Source organism: Dipteris shenzhenensis, chromosome 26 (genome assembly GCF_047967505.1).
Source record: "Dipteris shenzhenensis isolate YYH24624 ecotype China chromosome 26, Dip_SZ_1.0, whole genome shotgun sequence".
Lineage (NCBI taxonomy): Eukaryota > Viridiplantae > Streptophyta > Polypodiopsida > Gleicheniales > Dipteridaceae > Dipteris > Dipteris shenzhenensis.
Window position 1 is genome coordinate 41,601,674 of NC_141621.1, and position 25,295 is coordinate 41,626,968.

The window sequence follows — 25,295 nt, forward strand, 5'->3', positions numbered from 1 at the left end:
GCATCCAATAAGGACCGCAATGCATCCAAATGGCCTATAAATTATCCATTGCAACCCAATGCATACCACGAATGAGTGCACACTGCTCAAACTGCAACCAGAGTGATTTGCAGAAGGTATGCTCAAGAAATCATAGTCCCACGGTAATGAGCGCTACTGAAAATAGAACCTGAGATGCTTCAAAACATGGGCGCCATTGCATAATCGGACTCAGTAAGAAAATCTGCAAATATCTCTCTTCTGCCAGAACTCCAAAATCCCAACCGATGAGTGAGAAATGGGAGTCAACACTTATCCACTGCCATGTGGCATAAATCTAAGGTTTCAAAACCTTAGTATGAAAAATGCATAACAGAGAGACGAAATCGAATACGCAGAGATTTATAACTCTGAAAATCCTCCACCGAATCACACAAGAACTGATAGGTAGGGGTTTTTGGGCGTCCGAAACGCAATGGGATAGACGGTTTTGGAAACCGTGGTCTCAATCACTGGGTCCAACACACGGACTGAAAAACGTTTTTGGAAACAGAGCTATCTGTAAACTCCACCGGAGTGCGAATGATGAGCAACATAGAAGTTTTAGGACCTCCTGAGTCCACCGGAACTGACAGATCTGCAAATAGTTGCTCCAAACTTGAGTTCCAACACCCGGGCAAAAAACGCAGGAACTGACACAGTGACTCAGAAATCCAATGAAATGATCCCAGATTCAGGAATGAAGGTGTTTCCAGGCTCCTGAAGTAATGTGGATACCAAAAGCAAGCAATAGTTGCCTCTACAAGTCAATACGGAGTCTCTGTCATTGAACGGAACAGGGAAAAGCTCAAAAAACGACTTTTTCTTTGAAAGCTCTTAACAGGCTCTCAAAACCACTTCGTAAAGCCAAAGTGACTTTTCCAAAGGTTCCTCCAAGGTCTCTGCACACTCGGATGCAAGTAAAGTCACCCACAAAGCTTCCCACAGAGCTTCTCCTTTCTCCCACAGAGCTGCTGAGCTTCCAAGCATTCACGCACACTCAGCTAGATCACCCGGGCTCTGATACCAGTTGAGAGTGCTCTCAACGGAAGCAAGAACGGAAGAAGGAGAGAGAGAGACAGAGAGCCACACAAGTTCGGTGGGTGCAGAACCACCCTAATCTTCTTTTTCATTCATTTATATATGTATTTGAGTATTGTACATAACTGGGGTTAAGGCACAGTGACCTTTAACCCCACATCCCACAAGGCAATTTGCGCCTATCAGCACATCCAATAAGGACCGCAATGCATCCAAATGGCCTATAAATCATCCACTACAACCCAATGCACACCACGAATGAGCGCACACTACTCAAACTGTAACCAGAGTGATCTGCATAAGGTATGCTCAAGAAATCATAGTCCCACGGTAATGACTGCTACTGAAAATAGAACATGAGATGCCTCAAAACATGGGCGCCATTGCATAATCGGACTCAGCAAGAAAATTTACAAATATCTCTCTTGTGCTGGAACTCCAAAAGCCCAACCGATGAGTGAGAAATGGGAGTCAACACTTATCCACTGCCATGTGGCATAAATCTAAGGTTTCAAAACCTTAGAATGAAAAATGCATAACAAAGAGACGAAATCTAATACATAGAGATCTGTAACTCTAACAATCCTCTACCGAATCGTGTAAGAACTGATAGGTAGGGGCTTTTGGGCGTCCAAAACACAATGGGACATATGGTTTTGGAAACCATGGTCTCAATCACTGCCTCCAACACACGGACTGAAAAAAGTTTTTGGAAACAGAGTTATTTGTAAACTCCATTGGAGTATAAATGATGAGCAACATAGAAGTTTTAGGACCTCGTGAGTCCACCGGAACTGACAGATCTACAAATGGTTGCTCCAAACTTGAGTTCTAACACCCGGGCAGAAAAACGCAGAAACTGACATAGTGAGTCAGAAATCCAATGAAATGATCCCAAATTCAAGAATGAAAGTATTTCCAAGCTCCTTAAGTGAAGTGCATAGCAAAAGCAAGCAATAGTTGCCTCTACAAGTCAATACGGAGTCTCTGTCATCGGACGGAACAGGGAAAAGCTCAAAAAACGACTTTTTCTTTGAAAACACTTAACAGGCTCTCAAAACCACTTTGCAAAACCAAAATGACTTTTCCAAAGGTTCCTCCAAGGTCTCTATACACTCGGATGCAAGTAAAGTCACCCACAAAGCTTCCCACAAAGCTTCTTCTTCCTCCTATAGAGCTATTGAGAGCTGTTGAGCTTTAAGCATTCACGCACACTCAGCTAGATCACCCAGGCTCTGATACCAGATGAGAGTGCTCTCAACAGAAGCAAGAATGGAAGAGGGAGAGAGAGAAACAGAGAGCCACACAAGTTTTGGTGGGTGCAGAACACCCTAATCTTCTTTTTCATTCATTTATATATGTGTTTGAGTATTGTACATAACCGAGGTAAAGGCACAGTGAACTTTAACCCCCACACCGAGCGGTACCATCCTACACCGCATGGTATGTCAACATAGATGATTCTTATCCTTCCCAATCGGATGATCCAGAATGTCACACGTGCCCATTGAACATGTACCGCACAGTATAGGGAGGTTACTGGTGGTGTCTCGTGGTGCCTAAAAAACCACACAGTGTAGATGAGGGACCGTACAGGGTAAATGACACAACTTGGTATGGTTAGATACCACATGGTATTCACGTTATGGTACCATGCGGTAAGAGTGTACACTGTGCAATATTCTTCCAATCGACAAAAAGAATCACGTTTTTTGCATGTAGGGCATTAGGCTACCATTTTTAATCGAAAAGTACAATTTCTTTTTTTAAACGTACTTTTTAAATCCCTACAGGTACCGTACATAGTTGGTCAATGTTTTTTCTCGAGTAGTGTTTGAAAACTTTGAAGGGATTTGTAAGGTAGAAAGCAAGACCGGAATAAGCATGGCAGAGGGCTGGCTTGTGCGAGAGTCATTAGTATATATCATGGAGTTTCTTGCATCCATGGATCTTGATATGTCAAAGGGTTGGCATAACAAGGATGATGATCGATCGTTGGCAAGGTTCCCCTAAGAAAAGGGATTCAAAGAAAGATGAGCGAAGAGCACATGGAGAAGTTCAATAAGTTTTGTATCCTCAATAGCAAGGAGATGCAGAAGTGGATTGAGAGATATGAAGTAGCCAAATCAAAAAGAATAAATGCAAGGATGAGATTCAGAGTAATGCACAATTGAGTGCAACCATATCCATGGGATCTCGCCCTTCTCCCCACTCACATGTCACCTGATTAGCTACAACTGGGTCTACATAAAGCCAAACATGATGGAGAGACAATAAATGAGTGCAAGCAAGAGTTATCATCTGGATGTATGATGCATGTAAGTTTCTTACCTCTTGACGTAATTAAGTAATTATTTATGGCAATATATGCTATAAAATAGATGCATCCTCATTGTTTTAATGATGCTCTTTTGTAGTACAAAAAGCACAGTGCATTAGGATCATATGGATGACATTTTTAGGTGGAACACATTGATTTAAAGAGAGTCACATATGATTGTGGAGTCATGGCTAACTCACACAAGATAGCTGAGCAAGTGCTTTGGATAACAATCTTCTCTCCTTGTAGTTGGATTATTGTGGGACCATATGCGAAATCTATGAAATTGATTTTAGACGATTTAGATTTTTCATTCTTGATGTAAAATGGTTTATAACTATTTACAACGGTCCCCATGCTATAGTGAGGAAAGACAGTAGTGGTTTCTTTGCGATAGACTCCACCCAACTTTGGACCGATGAAAGTGATACTTTTGTTCTTCTCGAGCATTATGAGCAAGTGCATAATACTAATGATTTAATTAATCGAATACTTTCATTTTTTAAGATCAATTGGTACATGTACGTAAGCATAACTTCATATAATTAATGGCATTTGACATTCATCTTCAATATAGGTGGTTTTTCATCCGGATCATTCTGATCCAAGATGGTGGTACGTGATCCAAGTTGCACCATGAAGTAAAAAGATTTTTAAAGATAGAGATGTAGATATGGAGATGCCACTACCAATGCTGAATCCAATTGAATGCTGAATCCAATTGATCGAGATGGATCTATCGAAGAAGATGAAGATCACAATATGAGCCAACTGAAAGATGTACATAATGACATTGTATGGGAGGAAGATGGAGATCACGATATTGAGGAAGAAGATGGCGATCAAGAATCACCCAACTTTATTGAAGAAGATCAAGTATTAGGTGAACGTACAATGCGAGAGTACAATGATGATATAGGAGATCAACTCAATATAGAGTTGGAGATAGACTTATTTGGTGTGTTGGACTTGCCATTGATGTAAATGCTCTTTACTGATTTTTTTCATCTCAAACTTGGACATGAACATATGATCTTCAAACTTGATGTACATGCTCTTGTATTTTTATTATTTCATAGGATCTACCATGTATGAAAAGAGAAATCTTGTCATTGGGAAAAATTCTCTTTAAAGGTCGGTATGGGAAAAAACAATCTCTATAAAACATCGGTATAGGAAGTGTCTCAGAGTCGTTATATAATGACCTTTACAAGTCTAGTAAAGGTCACTGTATACCCACCATTTACAAGTCTGGTAAAGGTCAGCATATACCCACCTTTTTAAACCCGCCTCACATCCCAAGATTAGTGCACCACGTGCACTAAATGTTAACGCTTAACCGTCAGAACAAGGCCCATGTGTAGTAGTGATAGCAGCCTCCTTGAGTGTAGATTGTGTGTGGATTTCTTGCTCGACAAGGTGTTGATGAATGAGGTTCCATATTTCTTGTCTCTCTTCTACGACAGTACCCTTAGTCCTGTCCTTGAAAACTTTAACAATCGCAATGGAGATTTCCAGCTTTCCTTTGTCTTTAAGAGCCTGCACTCCACCATCGCACTTCATATGCTTCTCCTCCCATTGTTTCTTCTTCCTATCTCTCTCATACTACCTAATGACAGCAAGATCATATGCGGTCCTATGAGTTGGGATCCATCTCTTCTGTTGTCCAGATACCTTTTACAATCCTCAATCACTAACTACAAACATACAAACTCTATAATTAGTTATGAAAATAGTAAAAATATCAAGAATAACTTCACTTGAATAGCATGGTTATAGGTCTTTACCTCCATTGGACACATTCTCTCTATTCAATGACACCAGCTTGATGTAATAACAATGCACAGTTCTCCACCATTAAAAGCTGCAAAAAGGGAGAAAGTGGGAGAACAGGGAGAGGATTTTGGAGGAAGGGAAGGAGGGTCTACTAGTGGCAGAATGATGCTTGAGAGAGATATTCAAGTAGCCATAATGGTTGGAAACCACTCAATGAGAACCGAAAATAAGTTACCGTGACTTTTGGGTATGTGATTTTAACACTCATCCCTACAGTGATAACTAGAGTGTCGACCCTCATCCATTGTTCATTGTGTACTTTGCACCATGGGATGCTTCCGAAAGGGGAGGAGGGGGTCTTTGACCCTTCCAAAAATTGGTCTTACGAGGCCCTTGCCTTGGCTCCATTAGTCATTCACTCGACATCATTCTTGGAAGCAGTCGCACGCATTCGTTTTGTGCCCACTTTGTTTCAGCTTCTAGGAAAAAACTTAGTGGAATTGGGATGGGGTGGCATTTCTTCTTAGGTCTTTTGTTCATGTAGAGGAGAAGGAGGCTTGGAGGAGTTGCTCTACAAGTACGAGGGGGTCGTGGAGATCTTTGTGTGTGTGTACGAGAGAGAGAGAGAGAGAGAGAGAGAGAGAGAGAGATTTACTCATGAGTCCACATTCTTGTAACTGAAAGCCAATATTTTAAAATTTGAAAGGGAGGGAAGAAATACATAGAAGACAACTAATAAGCATTGCTGGCTAGCACTGTCCCGGACAACAAGTTTAGTGCATGTTAACATGCTCCCACCCTAATATGTCAACATCATAACTTTTTCTTATTGATATTATATAACTATTGGATATGGATCATGTAGTGTTGATATCGATGTAGTATTATATTTGGCCTTTCTACATAATACATAGATCAATTGATTTTTCGTGTGATATTTTGAGTCATTCTTTGGCCATGCATATTTTGTATGGTACATATCTCTCCACATTGGGTCGTATCACTTGGTTATAGATGTGATTAGATAAGTGAGTCTGCATTTCGACACTTGGTTGTAATACTCGACTTTAGATGGCATTATAAAGGCCCCTTTCCCTTATTCTTAAATTCACTCGACACTTGGTCATATCATTTGGTTGTATGTACCGTCCATCAATATTACAAGGGTAATAGGATTCAACACTTGGTTGTTTACTCGGCCTTTGGTGGTTTTTCTTAGGTATGTCATCTACAAAATAACTAAGTTTTGACATGGTCCTTTATTTGACCTTTGGTGTTGTCACAGTGTGTGTCGTAGAGTAATTGTTTAGCTTGACACATGGTCATTTCTTTGCCTTTCACTGTCATTGTAGCTTGTCATAAAATATAACAATCTAGGCTTTGACACTTGGCCATTTATGAGTCTTTCAGTGTTGGAGTCATACTTTGCATTGTTACTTGTATACTTATCTAGTCTTCAACACCTAGTCATTTCTTTGACTTTTGGTGTCGTGGTATCGTGCATATAAAATGGTTGTATGTGTTGTCTAGTTTAATTTGCTTCTCTAGTATAATTAGAATGTACATATTGTTGTGTTATGCATGTCAATCACAAATAGATGTCGAATTCATTACACGAAGATATAAAACATGAAGCTTTGAATGGCCACAGATACTTTGTCATTACTGTATAATGATGCAATAGTTATATATCTTGTATAAAAGTTTCAATCTTTGACCTAGGAAAGCTCTAAATCTTTGTTTTTGGCAAGCAAAAGGGTCAATGAATGTTTGTGAAATTGACCAATCTAAAAATTATTCACATCTCTAGTTGGAACATTTGTATTTTTGGTTTTTGTAACATTTGGAAAATATATGTCAATAATTAAAGTTCAATCTCTCATGTTGCCTCCAAATTGACTCCAAAAGTACTAATGTATCTCTCACATAAGAACTTTTAGAATTCCTCTAGAAAAAAAATACATTTACATTATGGAATTTATAGAGGGGGTGTATGAAAATGATAAAAAAGGTTACATATGAGTAAATAGAAAAGAAAGCCTTGAATGCCATGATAATAGACATATTACCCAAATGAGCCCTCCGAGTTTTGAATACACCTTTAGAAAAAAACCCCTTGAACGCATGTAATGCACCCCTTAAGTTCTAACATCAAAGTCATAATCAATAATTTCTTAGCTTCATAGTTTTAGTTTTATCTCCCCACTTTATATGTCCTCCTAGAGGTTGGAGTGGAAGAAAGGGGAGTGGTGGTAGTGTTGGGGATGGGGCAGAAACTACATTTAAACAGAATAGCCAAAGCTCCAATAAGCAAGAAAGCTTCTTGTTTAATGAAAATTGCATGATCTCCATAGCTATAGTCCAATCTCGGGAGCAAAGCTCAAGTAGGCTCACGATTAGCTAACTCAAACATGGAGAGAACCAATAAACCGACACAAGAGGGCCACTTACCTCGAACCATGTAGAGGAGTAATGAAGCTAAATTACATCACCTAATTAAAAAGCCCCACGTAAATTCACAAAAGGAGCTAAGAATTCTCCACTAGAGCTTGCAGTAGTGAGCAATATGTTGAGTGCATCTAATTCGAGTCTTCATATTATGAGCGAACTTGAGTAAGTTGGACTGTGAGTGACCTCCCTTTCGAGCACTAGCTGCATCTGAGTAGAGCCTTCATGTCATGAGCAAACTTGAGCAAGTTGGAGTAAGAGTGACCTCCCTCTCCAGCACTCTTTTTCAAAATGTTTCTCATTTCTTGAGCTTTCATCCTGGCCTTTTCCCCTTCTTTTCCAACCATCAATGCCCTCACCCCTCTTTCTACTTCTACCCTCTCCAAACACCCTTGAGGCCCGTCTGTTCGCCCTAGCTCCATCCCGACTCCCCACTCCTCGGCTATATACCTCGCATTGCTCCACTGGTCTCCCTCCCTTGGCCAACCCAGCATCGGGACCGCCATCCATAAGCTCTCCATTGTCGAATTCCAACCACAATGCGTCATAAATCCCCCCACTGCACTATGCGCCAACACTGCCACCTGAGGCGCCCACGAAACTATGCAGCCTCGCCCCTTAGTTCTTGATGCGAAGCCCTCCGGCAACACCACACTCTTCGCTGTCTCCGAACGGATGACCCATAAGAAGGGCTGGCCGCTTGCCTCGAGCCCCAGTGCCAGCTCCTCGATTTCGTCGGGGGAAAGTCTCGCCAGACTGCCGAACGCGACGTAGAGGACCGAAGCTTGTTTCTGAGTATCTAGCCAGCGCAGGCACTCTTCCCTGGGAGGAGGAGGAGGGTGACTTTGATCCGCACAGTCGAAAGCATGATAAATCAGGGGACCAACGGCGTAAGCTTGTATTTGTGTCTGTCGCAAGCCTTCAAATGCGCCGCTTTCTAACTCGTCTACGGAGTGGATCAGAACCCTATCGGCCTTTTTGGCCATAGAAGCGGCAGTGAAAAGGAGCTGTACCATGGGATGGGACATATCTGCCCTAAAAAGTTCGTTGGCGATTGGAAATCGGGGAAGGCCTGGCACGCAGTCGACAAATCTTTGATTCTCGCTCCTGCTGGCATCTGATCAGAAATTCAACAGAACAACTTGGGTCAGAAGTTCAAACAACGGTTACAGCTTGACTGAAGGTATGTAGCTCGCGGAGAAAATGGAAAACTGAGTCGATCGTGACTTTACCCTTCTGATGACCGAAGTATCCTCGTGCAAACAGCTCAGGGAGATACAACGTGAGCAAGTATGCGGTCGCATTGGATGTCCAGTAGTCGATCCTGGGAATTCCGAACTTGTCGGCCACGACCTGCGTCCAGGCCATGAAAGCATCGGAAACGATGCAGGAGACGGGATTCTGAAGGCCGAGCTTCTCAACGAGCTGCTCCAGGCCTTGTTGAGCTGCAACGCTTGGAGTGAAGATATCCGGATCGTCGAGGGGGTGTAGGGAAGGTCCTTCAGGGAGGACTTCCACTCGCAGCGAGGGGGAAGGGGAGGGGAGGCGGTCGTGGCGGGCATGATCAAAGTGGGAGCGGGAGAAGTAAACGAAGGTGACCGAAAAGCCTGCAGAGACGAGGGCTTTGGCGAGGAGCATGCAGCCGTTGATGTGGCCAAGGCCAGGGCCGGGAACGACGAGGGCATGGGGAAGTAGCTGGAGGTTAGCCATGTCTGCTATAGAATTAAGGATGCGAAGAGAGCAAATGAGCAACGAAACTTACGAGAGACTGAGCAAAGAGAGGAATGATCAACAACAACACTGTGACTGAGGATTAATGCGTTGTGAGAGGCGGAGTGAGAAGCTTTAATCCACAAATAACGTGAGGTCGTAACCGGTCAACAGCCAAGTTTGTAAAGCCATGCTTCTTGCTCTTGGCCCTCCTCACAGAGCATTCTCACCTAGAGAATTTCTACGTGCAAAGATTGCAGGGAGGCAAAGAATAGCGGATTCCTTAAACATATTCATCTTCGGAGAGGAGATACCTATGAGCACATTCCCTTGTTCCCGAAAACACTTGCGGGCATTCCCACGATCATGAAATTCGCTCCCTATTTCACGCTCATGAAGTTTCGAGGTCATTCCCCTCCAATGACCCTTAAATTTGCCATGCTTGTAAAATGAATAGATGCATCCGCTAACATGGGGTGTTTTGACGATGTTAGGGGGGATAATTGGAGGCCCTGAAGATCAAGAGGTGATCTATGGTGCGGATTGCTCACAACGCTCAGTCTGCTGAGATCTATGGTAGCACTGTCATGAAACCATTGCGAATAATAAGGATTTTGCAATAGGGTCCAACACGGCAAAGCAACAGCACAAATTTCATTGCATGAATCATGCCAAATCTTTCATGAGGAGCTTCTAGTATGCGGTAATGCCCTCTTTGTAGAGCATTTTTAAACTCGAAATGTGGATCAAACATGGGAACAATGCTTTGATCACATCCTCCCTAATTTCTCGTTTGCTGCTCTAGAATTCTCGAGTGAGCCTTAAAATTTAATTGGTGGAGAAGACACTATAAACTTGGAGCTCCTATTATCAAGGCTAACATCACCCAAATCCCTCATGTTAGGCTTGAAAATAGGGAGTCCTTAATCCTTGTGGAGCTTTCCAAGATTGGTGACGAATTCCCGCAACTTCCTAGAGAGAAACGATTACTACATCCACGCGGGAATGCCCTCTTAGCCATGATAATAGGAGCTCTAGGTTTAAAGCATCTTCTCCACCAGTTAAATTTGAAGGCTCACTCGAGATTTCAAGAGTCGTAGATGAGCAATTAGGGAGGATGTGATTCAAGCATTGTCCTTATGTTTGCTCCACATTTCCTGCCTAAAAATGCTCCACAAATGTTTTGGGCAACATGGGAATGTGCTCTAACATTTGCCCAAATCCCTAATGTTAGCCTTAAAAATAGGGAGTCCGTGAAGTAAGGTGATCCTTGTGGAGCTTTCCAAGATAATGTTGATAAATCCCCCTACTTTCTCAAGAGAAACAATTACTACAACCACGAGGGAATGCCCTCTATGTTCAAGTGATGTAGGCCGTGAAGATAGGGGGAGAGAGAAAATCAGTAGATTGGATCTCCTGTAACGATCTCGAGTTTTAGGACATTAAATCACGAGAGCTTCCTCACCATCGCTGTGCAAATGATACTACCATGAACTGCTTCCACTTTCAATAATTTTCTCAGTTCTCTCACGGAAATGCATTCTCAAGGAACGGTTTGGACAAAGAGACAACCTAAGAGCACATTCCCACTTAGACACATACATAAGCAAGATTGCCAATTTTTGCTAATGCTACACAATTTGTCCCCTTTCTGCTAGGTGCCCCAAATTTTCTCATCTAGGAATTGGCAATGCATCACCTTCACCATAGGGCATCAACCACTTTTCGTTGCAATTTTTGATGAAAAATATGTCCCAAGAATATTCGCTAAGGACGGATATGTCGTTACTTCCATCGGAAAAAAACCATCGATTTTTTTGTCAGAATTTTCATCAAAATTTTTGTTGAGAAAAAATATCCGTATTTTCATCAAACTTTTTGTTGGGAAGCAGCAATATTGCCATCAGCCATTCAGAATTTCACTCGACACCTGATGAAAATAGCGATGCTATGGAATTTTGGAAAATCCAAGCTGTAAAACTACCTATAACTCTCCCATCATCACAACAAGACAAAGCACCCAGAGACGCAAACACAGACGCATTTACTGAACTAAAAAAAAAACAGATGGGCACGTCTATTTATGCGTCTAGAGACCCATGTCTAACAACGTGTCTAGATAGCAAACAGATGCCCGTATAGATGTGCATCTAGACGCGTAAATAGATGCTCTACTAAAAAATTTAAAAGATAGACAGACACATTGTTAAATGCGTGCATAAATGCATTTATAAACGGTCTTATAGACACACAAATAGATGCTTCTCGAATAGACAGACGCATACATTGATGCGTTTATAGATGCACTGATAGACGCACTACATAATATATTTTTTTAAATTTACAGAATGCTGTGTATGTTGTGTATGCTATATAGTTACAAGAATCCCATTTCCACATTGTGTAATTCAATTCTTACAACCAACCGCATTTTAATTACAATTCCAAATAAAACATTACAACTCCACAACGCAATAAAATTGAAAGCTCAAAAAGTGCTTGTATGTACATATAGCACGAAGCTAAGCCACGTCATGTGGCTTTAAGTACAAAAAATAAGAGGAGTGTATATACAAGAGGCACAAAGCCAAGCCAATCGCTTTAAGTACAAAAAAGAGTAGCTAGCACTACTTCTACAACTAATCTATGTTCTCCATGTTCTCGCTCCGTTCCATGCTCCCTTCTGCACTCCCTTCTCTGCCTCCTTCATCGTCTTCTTATGCAGGGACCTGTAAACAAGGGACAACACATATCAATGTATGAAAAATCAAATCTTTACTTATAATATTGACATTATTTAATTACTTTCAAATACCTCGGGGGCTGCTCCAATAGCTCGGATATACTGCTCTTTAGTAATCAAATCGTCATGGTAGAAGTGCTTTCATGTATCTCCTCTGCGATGGTGGTGGTGGTAGGCTGTCTCGATAGGAGTAGGATATCTGCCCACGATATCAAGCTACAAGATGACACAATTTGCGGAGGGGTTAGTACAAAGAAACAACCTCCTAATAAACTACATAAGCAATATAATTTGAGATCGATACTTACAAATTGGGCCTCCCATCATTCAACACCCCTTGCTCCAAAATGCACGCTTCCATATTGCTCCATCTGGATCCTTCATGCCTCCACATGCTGCAGACTGGGGTCCTCCCTTGCTAACTTCATTGCTTTCTTCCACTCATGCTTGTGAGCGGTGTGGGGCGGGCCCGTTGGTGGTTGACCTCCCTCGAGCCTGGCAAGCTCCGCTAGTGCCTGCCTCTTAAGCAAAGATCTTTTATTACCAAGTATCGTGACAATCTTTGACTTGGCCCATTTATCTGTGAACTGACGATTGGGGGGGTTAGGATACCTAGAGCAAATAGGAGCGAGGGTCTCATCAGCCAACCTCTTTGGCTGGTCTTTGTAGTGGATAAAGCAATCTCTGTAATTGTTACCAATTACAGAGCACATGAAGGCCATGATGTCCTTCCCTCGTGCATCCGTTAAGATGCCTCGTGTCTGAGTGATGTCATAGAAGATCGTACCATCACCCGGAGGCACGTCTAAATCATCTGAATCATCATCGTCCCAACCACCACCCCTCCCAAAGCACTATGCCATGCATCCCCCACCACTCTCCCTGCTACTACGCCTGCTACCGTGTCGTGTTGAGCTAATACGTTGGCCACTCATAGCTGGAGTCTGCACGGGATTACGTGGACCACTCGTAGCTGGAGAATCGAGTCTCGACTGCACAGGAGTACGCCGATGGCTCTGCGAGACAGAAGGACCTCCTGACGGCATGGGGGAAGGGGCATAAGATGGCATGGGGGAAGGGGCATAAGACGGCCTGCTCGGGGGGGTCACTCATCATATGTAACCCTATCACGTGAGTTCAACAGAAGGATATTTTTTATTCCTAAAATTTATAGAAATAAATATACATAAGGGACTATTTAAAATAGTTTTGGAAAAAATTTACAGATTTGTATAGAAAAGGGGTACATTTTATTAATGAAAAATTTACAAATAAGGGATTTTAGATATAGGCCTTGAACGCAGGTGGTATAGAGGGTTTATATATAGTGACCCCCCCGAGACGGCATGGGAGAAGGGCCTCGGCTATGTAGCCAACTGGGCTGTGTTGACTCCGCTGGGGTAATCTCAGCTGGTGTGGGGTGGTTTGGAGTCTGTAGTGCCGACTCCTGGGGGGGTTTAGAGTACTCGTCATATACCCGTATAACTCCGCAGGACTAGGAGGGTGCCCGAAAAGGTTATATAAGTCCCTAAAAATAGACTCCCGGAGATCAGGTCAACCCGAAGAGCTTCTTGGCCACATGATGAACTGGAAAAAAGGAAAAAAGACGATTACTGATGAGCTGAGAAGAAAGGGGAAGGGAAGAAAAGATTACTGTCGGAGCACATCTATAGATACATCTGAGAAGCGCGTCTATTTTTCTATATAACTGCGCATCTATAGATGCAGCTGTCTATGTCTACAAACAGGCTAGACGCACGTCTAAACACGCCTATAGATGCGGTTTCAGACATGCTCTGAGATGCACCTATAGACGCACTCCAATAGATGGACTTTTTCAAAAAGTAGAAAAGGACATGTGCTCGATAGAAAAACGTAACACTGGTACCAAAATCATGTGTTTCTTGGATACGACAAAGAACAAATCCAAAGAGAGCGAACTTCCGAAAAAGATCAACTGTAAAAAGACTTACCTTGGATAGAGGTATGGAAGCTTCTTCTCCTTTTTCAAAGTTGCTTCTCTTCCTTGTTCACCCTCTTCTCCTTTAAGCTAGGAAGTAAGTGTGGGTGCCTTCCTCTTAAGCATCAAAACTATGGATCTGCTAATAGCAAAGCAAGCAAGCCGCACGAAGTATAAGTAATGTGAAGAAAAGCAAAGCGAGCGCTCTAAAAGCAGATTTAGAAATCGTGTCTAATAGCGCATCTAATAGCACATCTATACACATGTGTAATTGCGTGTCTAGATACACAGAGCAGATGCGGTTTTAGACGCGCTTGTAGATGCACACCATAGAACAGACAGACGCGGTTTTAGACGTGCCACAGAGTTTAAAATTAAATATTTGAAGAAAAGCAAATTTTTTTGGGTTGTTTGTTTGTAGGATGCATGAAGTGATGGTGATAGTAGCCCTTTGCCATTACCTCATGAAGCCGTGGAGTAGGAGGTGTTTGATGATATGGTGCAGGATTTATATGTCCATCAAGGGAGGGATGATAGCATGGAGTAGGATTATCTTTTTACTCGAGCATCGACTCCACTATTTGAGGGGTGCACATTCTCTGTTCTATGTGCCTCCCTTGAGTTACTAAACTTGCAAAGCAATGTAAGTTTGAATGCATTACTCAAGTAAGCTTTAAAGTCTATTTTGCAAACATGGTGAATTATGCTACTGGGTCAATTACTCGAATGCTTTTCCTCATTTATGGTCTTCACGTGCAGACTATTGTGTAAAATGCTTCCAAGGGAGAATAAATTACCGACCTCAAGAGATATGGCAAGGCAACATGTGACCTCTCTTGGAGGATTAGATTACAAGCACATCCATGCATGCGTCAACGATTGCATTTTCTTTCGTGGACTACATAAGGATGCAAGAGAGTGCCCTACTTGCGGAGAGGCAAGATATAGAGCAGATCTCAAAACTTTGCACGTGCCTCGTAAGGTTCTGCGACATTTTCCCATAATCCCTCGCATCCAACATATGTTCAAGTGCAAATCCATTATAGAGCTCATGTCATGGCATTCCTCCCATCGATCAACTAATGGCAAATGGAGAACTCTCGTAGACTCTCCTGCATGAAAGTATATTGAAGACACATGGCTAAGCTTTAAGGAAGAACCTAGGAGCTTGAGACTTGGATTGGGTATGGATGGTGTGAATCCATTTGGTCTCAAAAGCACCTCTTATAGTGTAAGGCTAGTGATATTGGTAAATTATAATCTTCCACCCTCTATGGCTATTAAGAAAGGACATGTTATGCTGTCCCTTCTAATTCCAGGGAAACATAAAGTCAAAAATCCTGATGTTTATTTGGAGCGTTTGATTGACGAGCTAGAAATACTTTGGAGAGGTATCAAGGTGCATGATGTGAGCAGGCCTTTCTCGTCACGAGACATCAACTATAAAGCAGTCTTGATGTGGACGATGCATGACTTCCTTGGCTATGGCGAGTGTTCAGGTAAGCATTGCACTTCTAATTATGAATAGGCAAAGGATGTGGCACCCTAAACCCACCTTCAACTCTTAATTGCATTTATTATTCAGGTCTCACTACATCAGGTTACCATGCATGTCTTGTTTGTGGTCCTTCGCTAGTTGCCTCATGGGCAGATGCATTGAATAAGGTCATCTATGAGAATCACCATCGATTTCTCCCACCTGATCATCCTAGGTATGTTGCCCCTTGGAATGAATTCCTCCCACAATCACTCACCACGGGAGATTGGATGAGAATTTGGGACGGTTTCACGATTCCTCCACCACTTGGCATGAACCGGTAAGGGTTTGTAACTATTGTGTGTTATATGGGCTGGAAATAAAGATTGCCCGCTAACACTTTATTTTGTTTAGATACTCCATCTTTTATCGTTTACCATATTTGTCCCACCTCAAGATCAATCACCTACTTGATCCCATGCATATCTTCAAGAATGTGACATCTACCATTTGGGAGCATTTGAATGGGACACGAGATTCCGTAGGCATAAGGGACGATCTATGTACCACAGGGAGGATGCATGAAGCTTGGCCACAAGAGAGACCAAATGGGCGTGTTTTTTTACCTCTTGCACTATGGAGGTTATCAAAGCTAGAGATGGCAGCGGTGAAGCACACTATTACTACTATTCATAGTCCCACTAGATGCATGAGGTGTTTGAAGGGAGCCTTTACAAAGAGCAAGAAAAGAGGTGTAGAGCAATTATATGGCTTGAAATCTCATGATTGGCACATGATGCTCCAAGTAAGTATTTTATATGCATAATATCTTTTTCCTTTCAAATTTGTGAGTGAATAATTATAAGCAACTAATCACCATGCTTGAGAATGCTCGAGTTATGTCAGTGGAGGTGGTTTGCTTAGTGGAGGAGACATTTCCACGTTATATTCTCACAAGCCAACTACATCTTATAGTGCATTTGGTGGATGAGATTGCTATATGCGGTACTATACATGCACGATGGTTGTTCTTCCTCGAGCGCTTCATGAAGACCTTGAAGGGCTTCATGAGACAAAATGCAAGACTCGAAGGTAGCATGGCCGAGGGTTGGTTGGTACAAGAGTCACTTGTATATATTTCTAAGTTTCTTGTTGATGTGGATAGCTCTCTCCCACGACCATGGAGAGATGATGAAGACCTAAGGATCACCTCTATTGTGCCTCAAGGGAAAGGACGCAACAAAGTAATAGACACGGAGTTTCATAATAGTATCAACCTCTATTGCATGCTTAATAGTGATATGCTCAAAAGATGGGTGACAAGATACGAGGATGCAAAGGCAAGAAGACAAGAAGAAAGGGCCCTCTTTTGTACACACCACGGATCTCGTGTGCCATACCCTCAGTATCTAAGAGCACTTCCAAAGGATATTCATGTGGATTGGCTACTTGATGAAATGGAGAAAGCAGAGAAAGAGGAGGGGATGCATATCACAATGGAAGAATGCGAGTATGCTAGGGGATGCATGAGCAAGGTCAGTATATAGAATGTTATGCATAAGTTAGGAGCTTTCAATAATTTAGATTGCTTATTTAATTGATTTTTCTTGGTGTAGTGCACTATGTTCAATGCTATATGGTGTGAGGGCAAGCATTTTCGAACACAATGGATTAATGATAAGAGAAAGACACAAGATTGTGGCGCCATTGCTAGCTTTGAGGGAGCCAATGGAGCCATGGATGATTATTGTGGCATAATCCAAGATATTAAGAAGATTGACTTTTGACGCTTCTTTGTGTATGTTTTGGATGTAAAGTGGTTTAAGGATGTGGTGGAAAGAGGCCCTAATGCAACAATCAAATGCCATGCAAGTGGCTTTGTAACTATTGACTCCACAAAGTTTTGGCAAAGTAGGAAGGACACACTAGTACTTCTGCAACAATGTGAATAGGTACTGTGCACACATATAAAAATACTCGCTTTTAAATATTTGATGCAAGGAAAATAACATGATTGTATTTGTGTTTGAATTAGGTTGTCTATCAACCAATGGTGGATAATAATAGATGGTGACATGTCATACCTATTATGCCATGTTCCAAAGAGATCTATAGTACATTTACTAATATGGAGTATATGCTCAGTGTATGGAGGATGATCATGGCCATGGACGTGATGATGACCGTGATACGAGAGAGGAGGATGATCATGAGATAGGAGATACAGATATTGAGGCCATTACCCATGAGGATGAGCCTACCATTGGTGATGCTAATTTCGATGAGCACATGAGTAGCACAAGTAGTAGTGGGTTGAATGTATTTGTAGATCTAAACACTTGTTTGGATTTCGAAGTAGATAGTTTGGCAAGGGTTGATCTCATTGAGGATGAGATTGAACCATAGCCCATCATTAATATTGGCAAAACTATTTTACATATTGTCTCATTCTCCTCACCTCACTTAATTCTTGTATATGTGGGCTTGCAAAAAAGCATTGATGTTTTTGTTAAAATTATGTGCTTTGGTAATCATGGGAAATGTTTGGAAAGCAATGATGTACACTAAAATCTCACTTTTTGTATTCTCTGTTTTGCGCCTAAATACGCGTCTAAATATGTGTCTAATTCCCAGTGTAAATGTGCTAATAGACGTGCTAATACATGCACAAATAGACGTGCTGATAAATGCAATCTTAGATAGGCCCGTATTTTCTCAGTGTAGACACGCAAATAGACGTGTTAATACACGTGCAAATAGATGAGCTGTTAGACGCGCCCGTAATTTCTCTATTCAAGCAACGCCTAAAAATGATGTCAATAAAGAACCTAAATCTTTGTCTTAACAGGGTGACCCAGGACATATTTAGGGCTAAAAGGCATATGTTGTAAGTGCAAAGAGGGTGCTCAAAGTGGGGATCTTCACAAATAGCAGGTTATTAGACCTAGTCTATGCTGAACAACTTTACAATGCTTTGGTTGATGGAAAGAAGCCAGTAGTGTCAAATGTGATCGTCCGTCAAGTGGCATATTGGCCAGACAAAGACAAAAGGAATAGTATCCATTTTAAGAAACCTAAAGCTTTTCTATTAGAATTCACCAACTTGATCAGACTACAGGTTCCATCTTTGCATGAAGGACAAAGTACAGTGGTAGATTGATACCGATGTATAAAGGATGCCAAGTTCCATTTCTTAACTCATAGCACATTTGTGCCGATTGACGGGCAACACTTTGCAATTTCTTATAATGAGCATGGTAATGCCAAAAAGCATGATAGAAGACTTTCTTTGGAGGCATTCAATCAAGTTTCTCAATTCCATTGGTACGCTGAATGCATATGTATTTTCAAGAATTAAAAAAAAATATCTGATTGAGTCAGAAAGACTTAATCATTATATTCATGCATTGCAAAAGATCACTTCTACTTCAGAGAATCCACTGGAGAAAGCACGAACCATACGGGGTTCTTTCCATTCTCCTATAAGCACTTTAACATGAATTGCTACTAAAGCTAAAACAAAGGACCTTATTGAATTCTACACATGTTTGAGTGCAATTGTTCCAAGGGAAATCAGGAAAGGACAGAGATGTTCACAAGATTTAAGACTGTAAGGGACAAGTATCAAGACTAGACAAGTATAATTTTTCATTTGCATGAAATGTTCTAGTAGATAAAAGAATTGTGTGTTGCATATGAGAAGGGAGATATCACATATGATGCACTCTCACTTATTACACAAAAGGCATGAAGGTCGAGAAAAAGGAGATGACGGGGATGTGGAGGCCTATGAGAAACTTGCCAAACAAGAATGCAAGCATGGATACAGATAAATTAATAAATAAACAATGGCTTTTTGGTAAAAAAGATAAATACCATTGGATGGAATATTACACCATCCAACATGTGAAGCATGATATAGTGAAGAGCACAATCAAATATTTGCTCATAGAAAAAGGCACTCCAATCAATCAATGTGAATTTAACACTAATATTTTGTGAAAGAAGCTTTATCATCATCTAAAGAGAAGGCATGGATAAATAAGTGGGTAAGGGTACATGAGGATGGATCACAATGACCAATGCAATGTTGATATATCGAGCTCCACTCATGATATGCTAGGGTGACCATTGTGCATTTATGTCACCGACTTGTTAGCTGCAGATGCGGTTGGTACACCACCCATGAATAATAGTTGGATGATAGCTATCTTTATGTACTCTAGTTAGTGGCTCAGTTAGTATGCCACCTAGGTTAGTTGAGTTTGGTTTGAGACCCACATATAGGGTTCACCTATTCCTTTTGTACTTAGAGAGAGTTCTTTTGGCTTTCACAACTAAGAAGAGGAAAACTGTTTTCAGCCTCCACCTTTGTGTGTATTCCCCCATTGTGTATGTGAGAAAGCTGCAAGTGAGACTCCTTACTTCTCTCCCACTCTCTTCACATGGTATCAAAACTCGATTCATGGTAAGGAGCTCAAGAAAGAAAACCAAGTTCGCAATGTCTTGGTAAGAGGATTAGTGTTACTTTCCTTTTTCAAGTTTGGGAGCAAATCTTTGTAGGTAGCACAGCCGAAAAGTGCAAGAGTGCACTGTCTCAGATTGGGATGCCCTTCGCAGTGTGGCGAGAGGGCAGTATATGTTGCAGCCATTTCAAAGCCCATTTTAGTGGTGGAATTTTTTCGTAGGAACTCAGAAAAGTGCCCTGTTTTTTGTTGTGCGACCATTGTTCCGTAGGTCGGTGAAAAGTTGCCGCAGAAATTGCATCTTATGCCTGTGCATAGAGATTTTGGGAGTGACAAAATCATTCTTATTGCCTGTTGATGCAAAATCATCACTAGGAAGTGACTATGTGGTTAAATACCACTTTCGTCAGTTTTGCATATTTGCCCTTGTGAGGAAGAAGTTGTGTTTTTTGCAGTCACAGAATATTTTTGTAGTGTTTTGTAATGGCGTCTGATGCTCTTTCACAGATAGTCACTGAAAAGCTTGACAAGAACAACTTCCAAGCATGGAAGTTTAGAATGACGAATTTCCTTAAGGGAAAAGGCTATTGGGAGTTCATTACTGGAGCTGAACAAGAACCAGTTATTCCTAATGTTTCCAATCAATAGGAGTTGCAGGCATTTAAAGGCTAGCATGAGAGAGCCATAAAAGTTATATATTGGCTGTCTATCACTATTTTAAATTCTATGATTGTGCATATTCAAGATGCAACACGCCGAAGGAGGCGTGAGATACTTTGACAAAAATGTATAGCACAAATACACAAGCCAGGAAAATGCAGCTCAAGTAGGAGTTGCATAATGTGCAGAGAGAAAATATGAGCATCAATGACTACCATATGAAGGTGAAGAAGATTGCAGATGCACTTGCTTCTATTGGGTCGCCAGTGGAAGATGATGATTTAGTTTCTGTGACCTTGAATGATATAGGAAAGGATTATGCACAATTCTGTCCGTGAGAATTTTCTTGACTTTGAGGAGTTGATTGCTATTCTAATTTCTAAAGAGCAAAGAAATGGTGATGCATCTTCTTCAGGAGGAACTTCAAAAGAAATTATCTTCTATTTTATTTGGAATTGTAATTAGAATGAGGTTGGCTATAAGAATTGAATTACACAATGTGGATATGGGATTCTTGTAACTATATAGCATACACAACATACACAGCATTCTGTAAAATTTTAAAAAAAAAATAAAGTGCGTCTATCAGTGCGTTTAAAAACGTGTTTATATACGCGTCTGTCTGTTCAACTTGCATCTATATGTGCATCTATAAACGCGTTTATAAGCACGTCTATTTATGCATCTAACTGCGCGTCTATACGCGCGTGTGTCTGATATATAGACGCGCAATTAGACGCAGGTCTCCAGACGTGCAAATAGATGCACCCATAAGTTTTTTATTTAGTTCAGTAAGCACGTCTGTGCGCGTGTCTATGGGTACTTTGTCTTGTTGATTCTATTTTTATTGGAGGAGAATTTTGTGAACAAGGATATTCAACATCTCAGGTTGTCTATGCATTTGAAAGATATGTTTTTTCAAGAAAAATTAAGAATATCGTATAGCAATTGAACTAAGTTCTCATTCCTTTTGATTTCAAAATGATCTATAGTTTAATAAAATTTTGTATGTCTATTTGAAACCTTTTAGGGATATATGGAACCTCAAGCAACTACTCCTTGTATTGACGAGTCTCCACGTAATCCAATTTCAAAGAAGGTATGTTTATATTAATACCTTGAATGGTTCTCTACTTTTACTAAAAAATTATACTTTTTTGTGTAATATATGTGACATCTTACTTGGATTATTTAATTCATTGGCAGTCTATTGGAAATTCAATTTCTATTGGAGGAGAATTTTATGGACAAGGATGTCCAACATCTGAGGTTGTTGAAGCATTTCCAATAAAAGATATGTTTTTAATTTTATAAAGAATATAAAATGTTTTCTTTAATAAAATCATATGTTCTTTTGTGTAGATAGATAAGTTCATGGCGAAGAGATTTGAAGGGTTTGAGTATTATCACTCTGATCAGGTGTGTAAGTTTCAATCATGAGTTGTCTTCTATTTTGAAAAAGTATTATTAACCATTCAGTTATTCAAAATTCATCTATCTTGAATATTTTATGTCAGGATTCTTATGGTGAAGCGAACTCTGATATGAATGAGATGACATTTTCTAAGATGCTTCATGATGACATCACTACAAATGAAGATAAGGTATGAATTGCCTTTATCTTTTAGATATGCTTATGATTGAAGCTATTTTCTGGCATTCAATTATGATCAGCATCTTCTTTTTAGACAAGTTTTAATTTAATTTTGTCATATTTTTAGGATCTAATATCAAATGTGATTGATTCTACGAATGAAATGTCTAGAAAAAGTGAACGAAAGAGAAAGGTAAAAGTTTTCATTTATGCAATACCCTTTAAAAGTAAAGCAAGTACTTTGTATGCTTGTATTCCTTACATAATTCTTTCCAATGGCATTAACACTACTTGTTGTTTATCATTCATAGGTGAGTGAAAAAATGAGAGATCACTTAGAACAGAAGACCGTGCAAAGAAGTGATAAATCCCAAGGAAAGAGATGCAAGGTATTCTTATATTTAGAATTTATTTTCTATGATTTAAAGTCTTTATACCTTGATTTTAATCTCAATTTTTTATTTGAATTAGAACTTAAAAGATATTCAAGGTACAGACATGGAGGTGACTATGATTTCAAGCAAGTATAAAAGAGTATGTGACAGCCTTTTACATTAGGCTTCATTATTTAAATCATTTGCTTCGAATTTGTTAATATATTGTCACTTGTTTTGTGATTATGCCCTCAAGTGGATGACATTTTAGAGGAAAATATGGAGACGATACTTTTGAAATACATGGGAGTTCACACAATTCATGATATGTACTTTTTCTTAAAAAGTACATATGTGAAGCTTAAAAAGATGGAGAGTAGCTTGAAACAGTACTCTACAGACATCAAGAAACCAGCCAGTAACATTATGATAAGGGACATTGTGCATTGGCTTAATGAAAGTCAAAAAGTTAGATTCATGGAAAAATCTGATGTGCTTAGTTTAGAAGATATAGAGATTTTGATATGACATTTAGCTTGATTCAAATAAGTCTTCAAAGATGTTATGTAGAGCTCTTTTAGCTCTCTTTGGTTGTCTTATATTTCTTATAGTAGAAGTTTTTTGCTTTTTCTTTTGAATATTGTAATAACGAATGGACTTTTTACCACCTTATTATTTGTAGAAATATTAAAGAGAACTCCATAATCTTTTTGATGGTTTTGTTGAATCTTAGTGTAGATAATATGAGTTGATGTAATTATAGTAACAATTGCTTATTGCTCTAGGTACTTTAAAAGTTCAAATTGCTACATATGAAAATGTGAAATATGAGTGCTTCATTTCTTAAATGATATAACTTAGACAAAATCACTTATTTCGTGTTCTCCCTATATAGGGAAATAGAAGATTCTCAATATTGTTTACTAGTTCATAACCAGGAAGTTTGCAAACTATGAAAAATGGGGCATTTCCTAGTTTGTCTTACAAAGAAAAAGAGGATTCTCTATATCATTTACTAGACTATAACTAGGAAGTGTGCAAACTAGGGAAAATGGAACATTTCCTAGTTAGACTATGTAGGGAATTGCTAATGAATTTCACTATCTAGGAAAATTTTCCTATATGGTGAAATTCTCTAATGATTCCCTGCATTGACTTGCATAGGGAATTTTTTGATTGATTCCCTAGATAAGGTAACTAGGAAGTGTTCCATTTTCTCTAGTTTGCACTCTTACTAGTTATGTTCATTTCAAACTAGTAAATGATATAGAGAATCCTCTTTTTTTCTTATACAGGGAACGTCTCAAAGTTCCTTGTGGAGTAGTTTTAGGTGTAGAATAGCTTATAGTAATGGAGGCCATGCACGACTAGTGTCGTGAGCGCGTAACGATTTCAAGTTGGATAGCACTATGTTCATTAGCATAGTATTGATGGACGAGCATGGATGTATTGACTTACTATGGCAGAGATACGTCTGCTCCTCCCTTTCGTTATGATACATTTTTGGAATGAGGAGCGATGAAGGGATCTCTTACCACAGCGAGCTGCTCCATGCGCACTTGAAAACACTCCTTCCCAAGACGTTGTCATTGCATACGTGACCAGCAGAAGCAATACATGTCAGATGCAACTTTTGGGTTACCCAGTAGCCCGATGAATGGCTGAGTGTCTCTAAGAGACAACACGGGGAAGCCAAAATAATTTCTATGCGCTGAACATTGCTGTTTGATAGAGGCTCGAGGTCCATAATGATAGTTTAAGAGCTTACGTCCTATTTTATGTAGAAGCAGTCGATGATGTCTTTCCATTTCACGAGGAAGGTCTACCGGTAGTTAGCAAACGCGACGGAGAGCTGGGACGCTGCAATGGCCGACTCATGATGAATCCCACTGCGTAGCCTTCAAACCTCTATCTCCTATGCTTGTGGATTATCTATTCCGATAGATTCTGTCAAACTGATCAGCGTTCGCCTTCGCCTCTATCTATTACCTTGGCGTCCGCCTTCACCTCTATGTAGACTCATTTTTTCACGGGAGGGTTACAGTCCCGAGCCCGACTATAACTACCACGTTTTTTAAAAAGGTGTAGAGATGGCTCAAGAGGCCACGGTGACCACCACATTATAAACAGAGCGTAGCGGTAGGCAGCAAGACCAGAAGACCATGTATGCTCCCATACGTGGGGTGACAGAATGCTTCTTGGACGATAGTTTTGCATGAATCGAATAACTACCATCGACTCGATCAGTTTGCTAGGGCACTAGTTGTCATGTATACCTACTGATCAAAAAATACGCACGTCGAGAAGTATGTCTCGAGAACTGGTTTTTGGGACACTGTTGATAGACATATCCCTACCGACAGTATATAGAGTGCTAGTTTAAGAAGCATAGTCGAGGATATGCCGGCCCATCGTTGGCAGCAAGGTAAATTAGATTCATTTTAGGATTTTTTGGAATATATTTGGGCTAGAACTTTGCTACTGTAGTTTCCCCAGATATATATAATAAAGGGCACTCAACAATGGAGGAAAACTGGCTAGCAGTGTATATGGCATGGCAGATTTAATCTACTTTATTTTGATGACAACACACAACATTTAGTATCACTAAGTTCTCACTCAATTATGGGAAAGAGTTTATTGGTAATATATTTCACAGTCAACGATTGTGTTATTAAATTGTAATTTGTAGAGATATTTACATCATA

General features: G+C 40.3%; 1 protein-coding gene across 1 annotated transcript; it reads right to left on the reverse strand.

The window, feature by feature from the left end:
* Positions 1–7,730: 7,730 nt before the first annotated feature.
* LOC147885088 (UDP-glycosyltransferase 85A7-like) lies at positions 7,731–9,402 on the reverse strand. The gene is made up of 2 exons (XM_087397876.1): positions 8,836–9,402; positions 7,731–8,720 (listed from the first exon to the last, which is right to left on the reverse strand). Exons 1-2 carry the CDS (start codon positions 9,311–9,313, stop codon positions 7,804–7,806), a joined length of 1,395 nt encoding a protein of 464 aa, XP_087254002.1. The 5' UTR covers positions 9,314–9,402; the 3' UTR covers positions 7,731–7,803.
* Between the last annotated feature and the right edge of the window lie 15,893 nt (positions 9,403–25,295).

Excerpts from the sequence above, each read along its gene's own strand:
- LOC147885088 (XM_087397876.1), bottom strand. The coding sequence starts at position 9,313 with ATGGCTAACCTCCAGCTACTTCCCCATGCCCTCGTCGTTCCCGGCCCT. Across the intron at positions 8,721-8,835 it reads ATACTTCGGTCATCAGAAGG|ATGCCAGCAGGAGCGAGAAT; the intron begins GTAAAGTCACGA and ends ATTTCTGATCAG.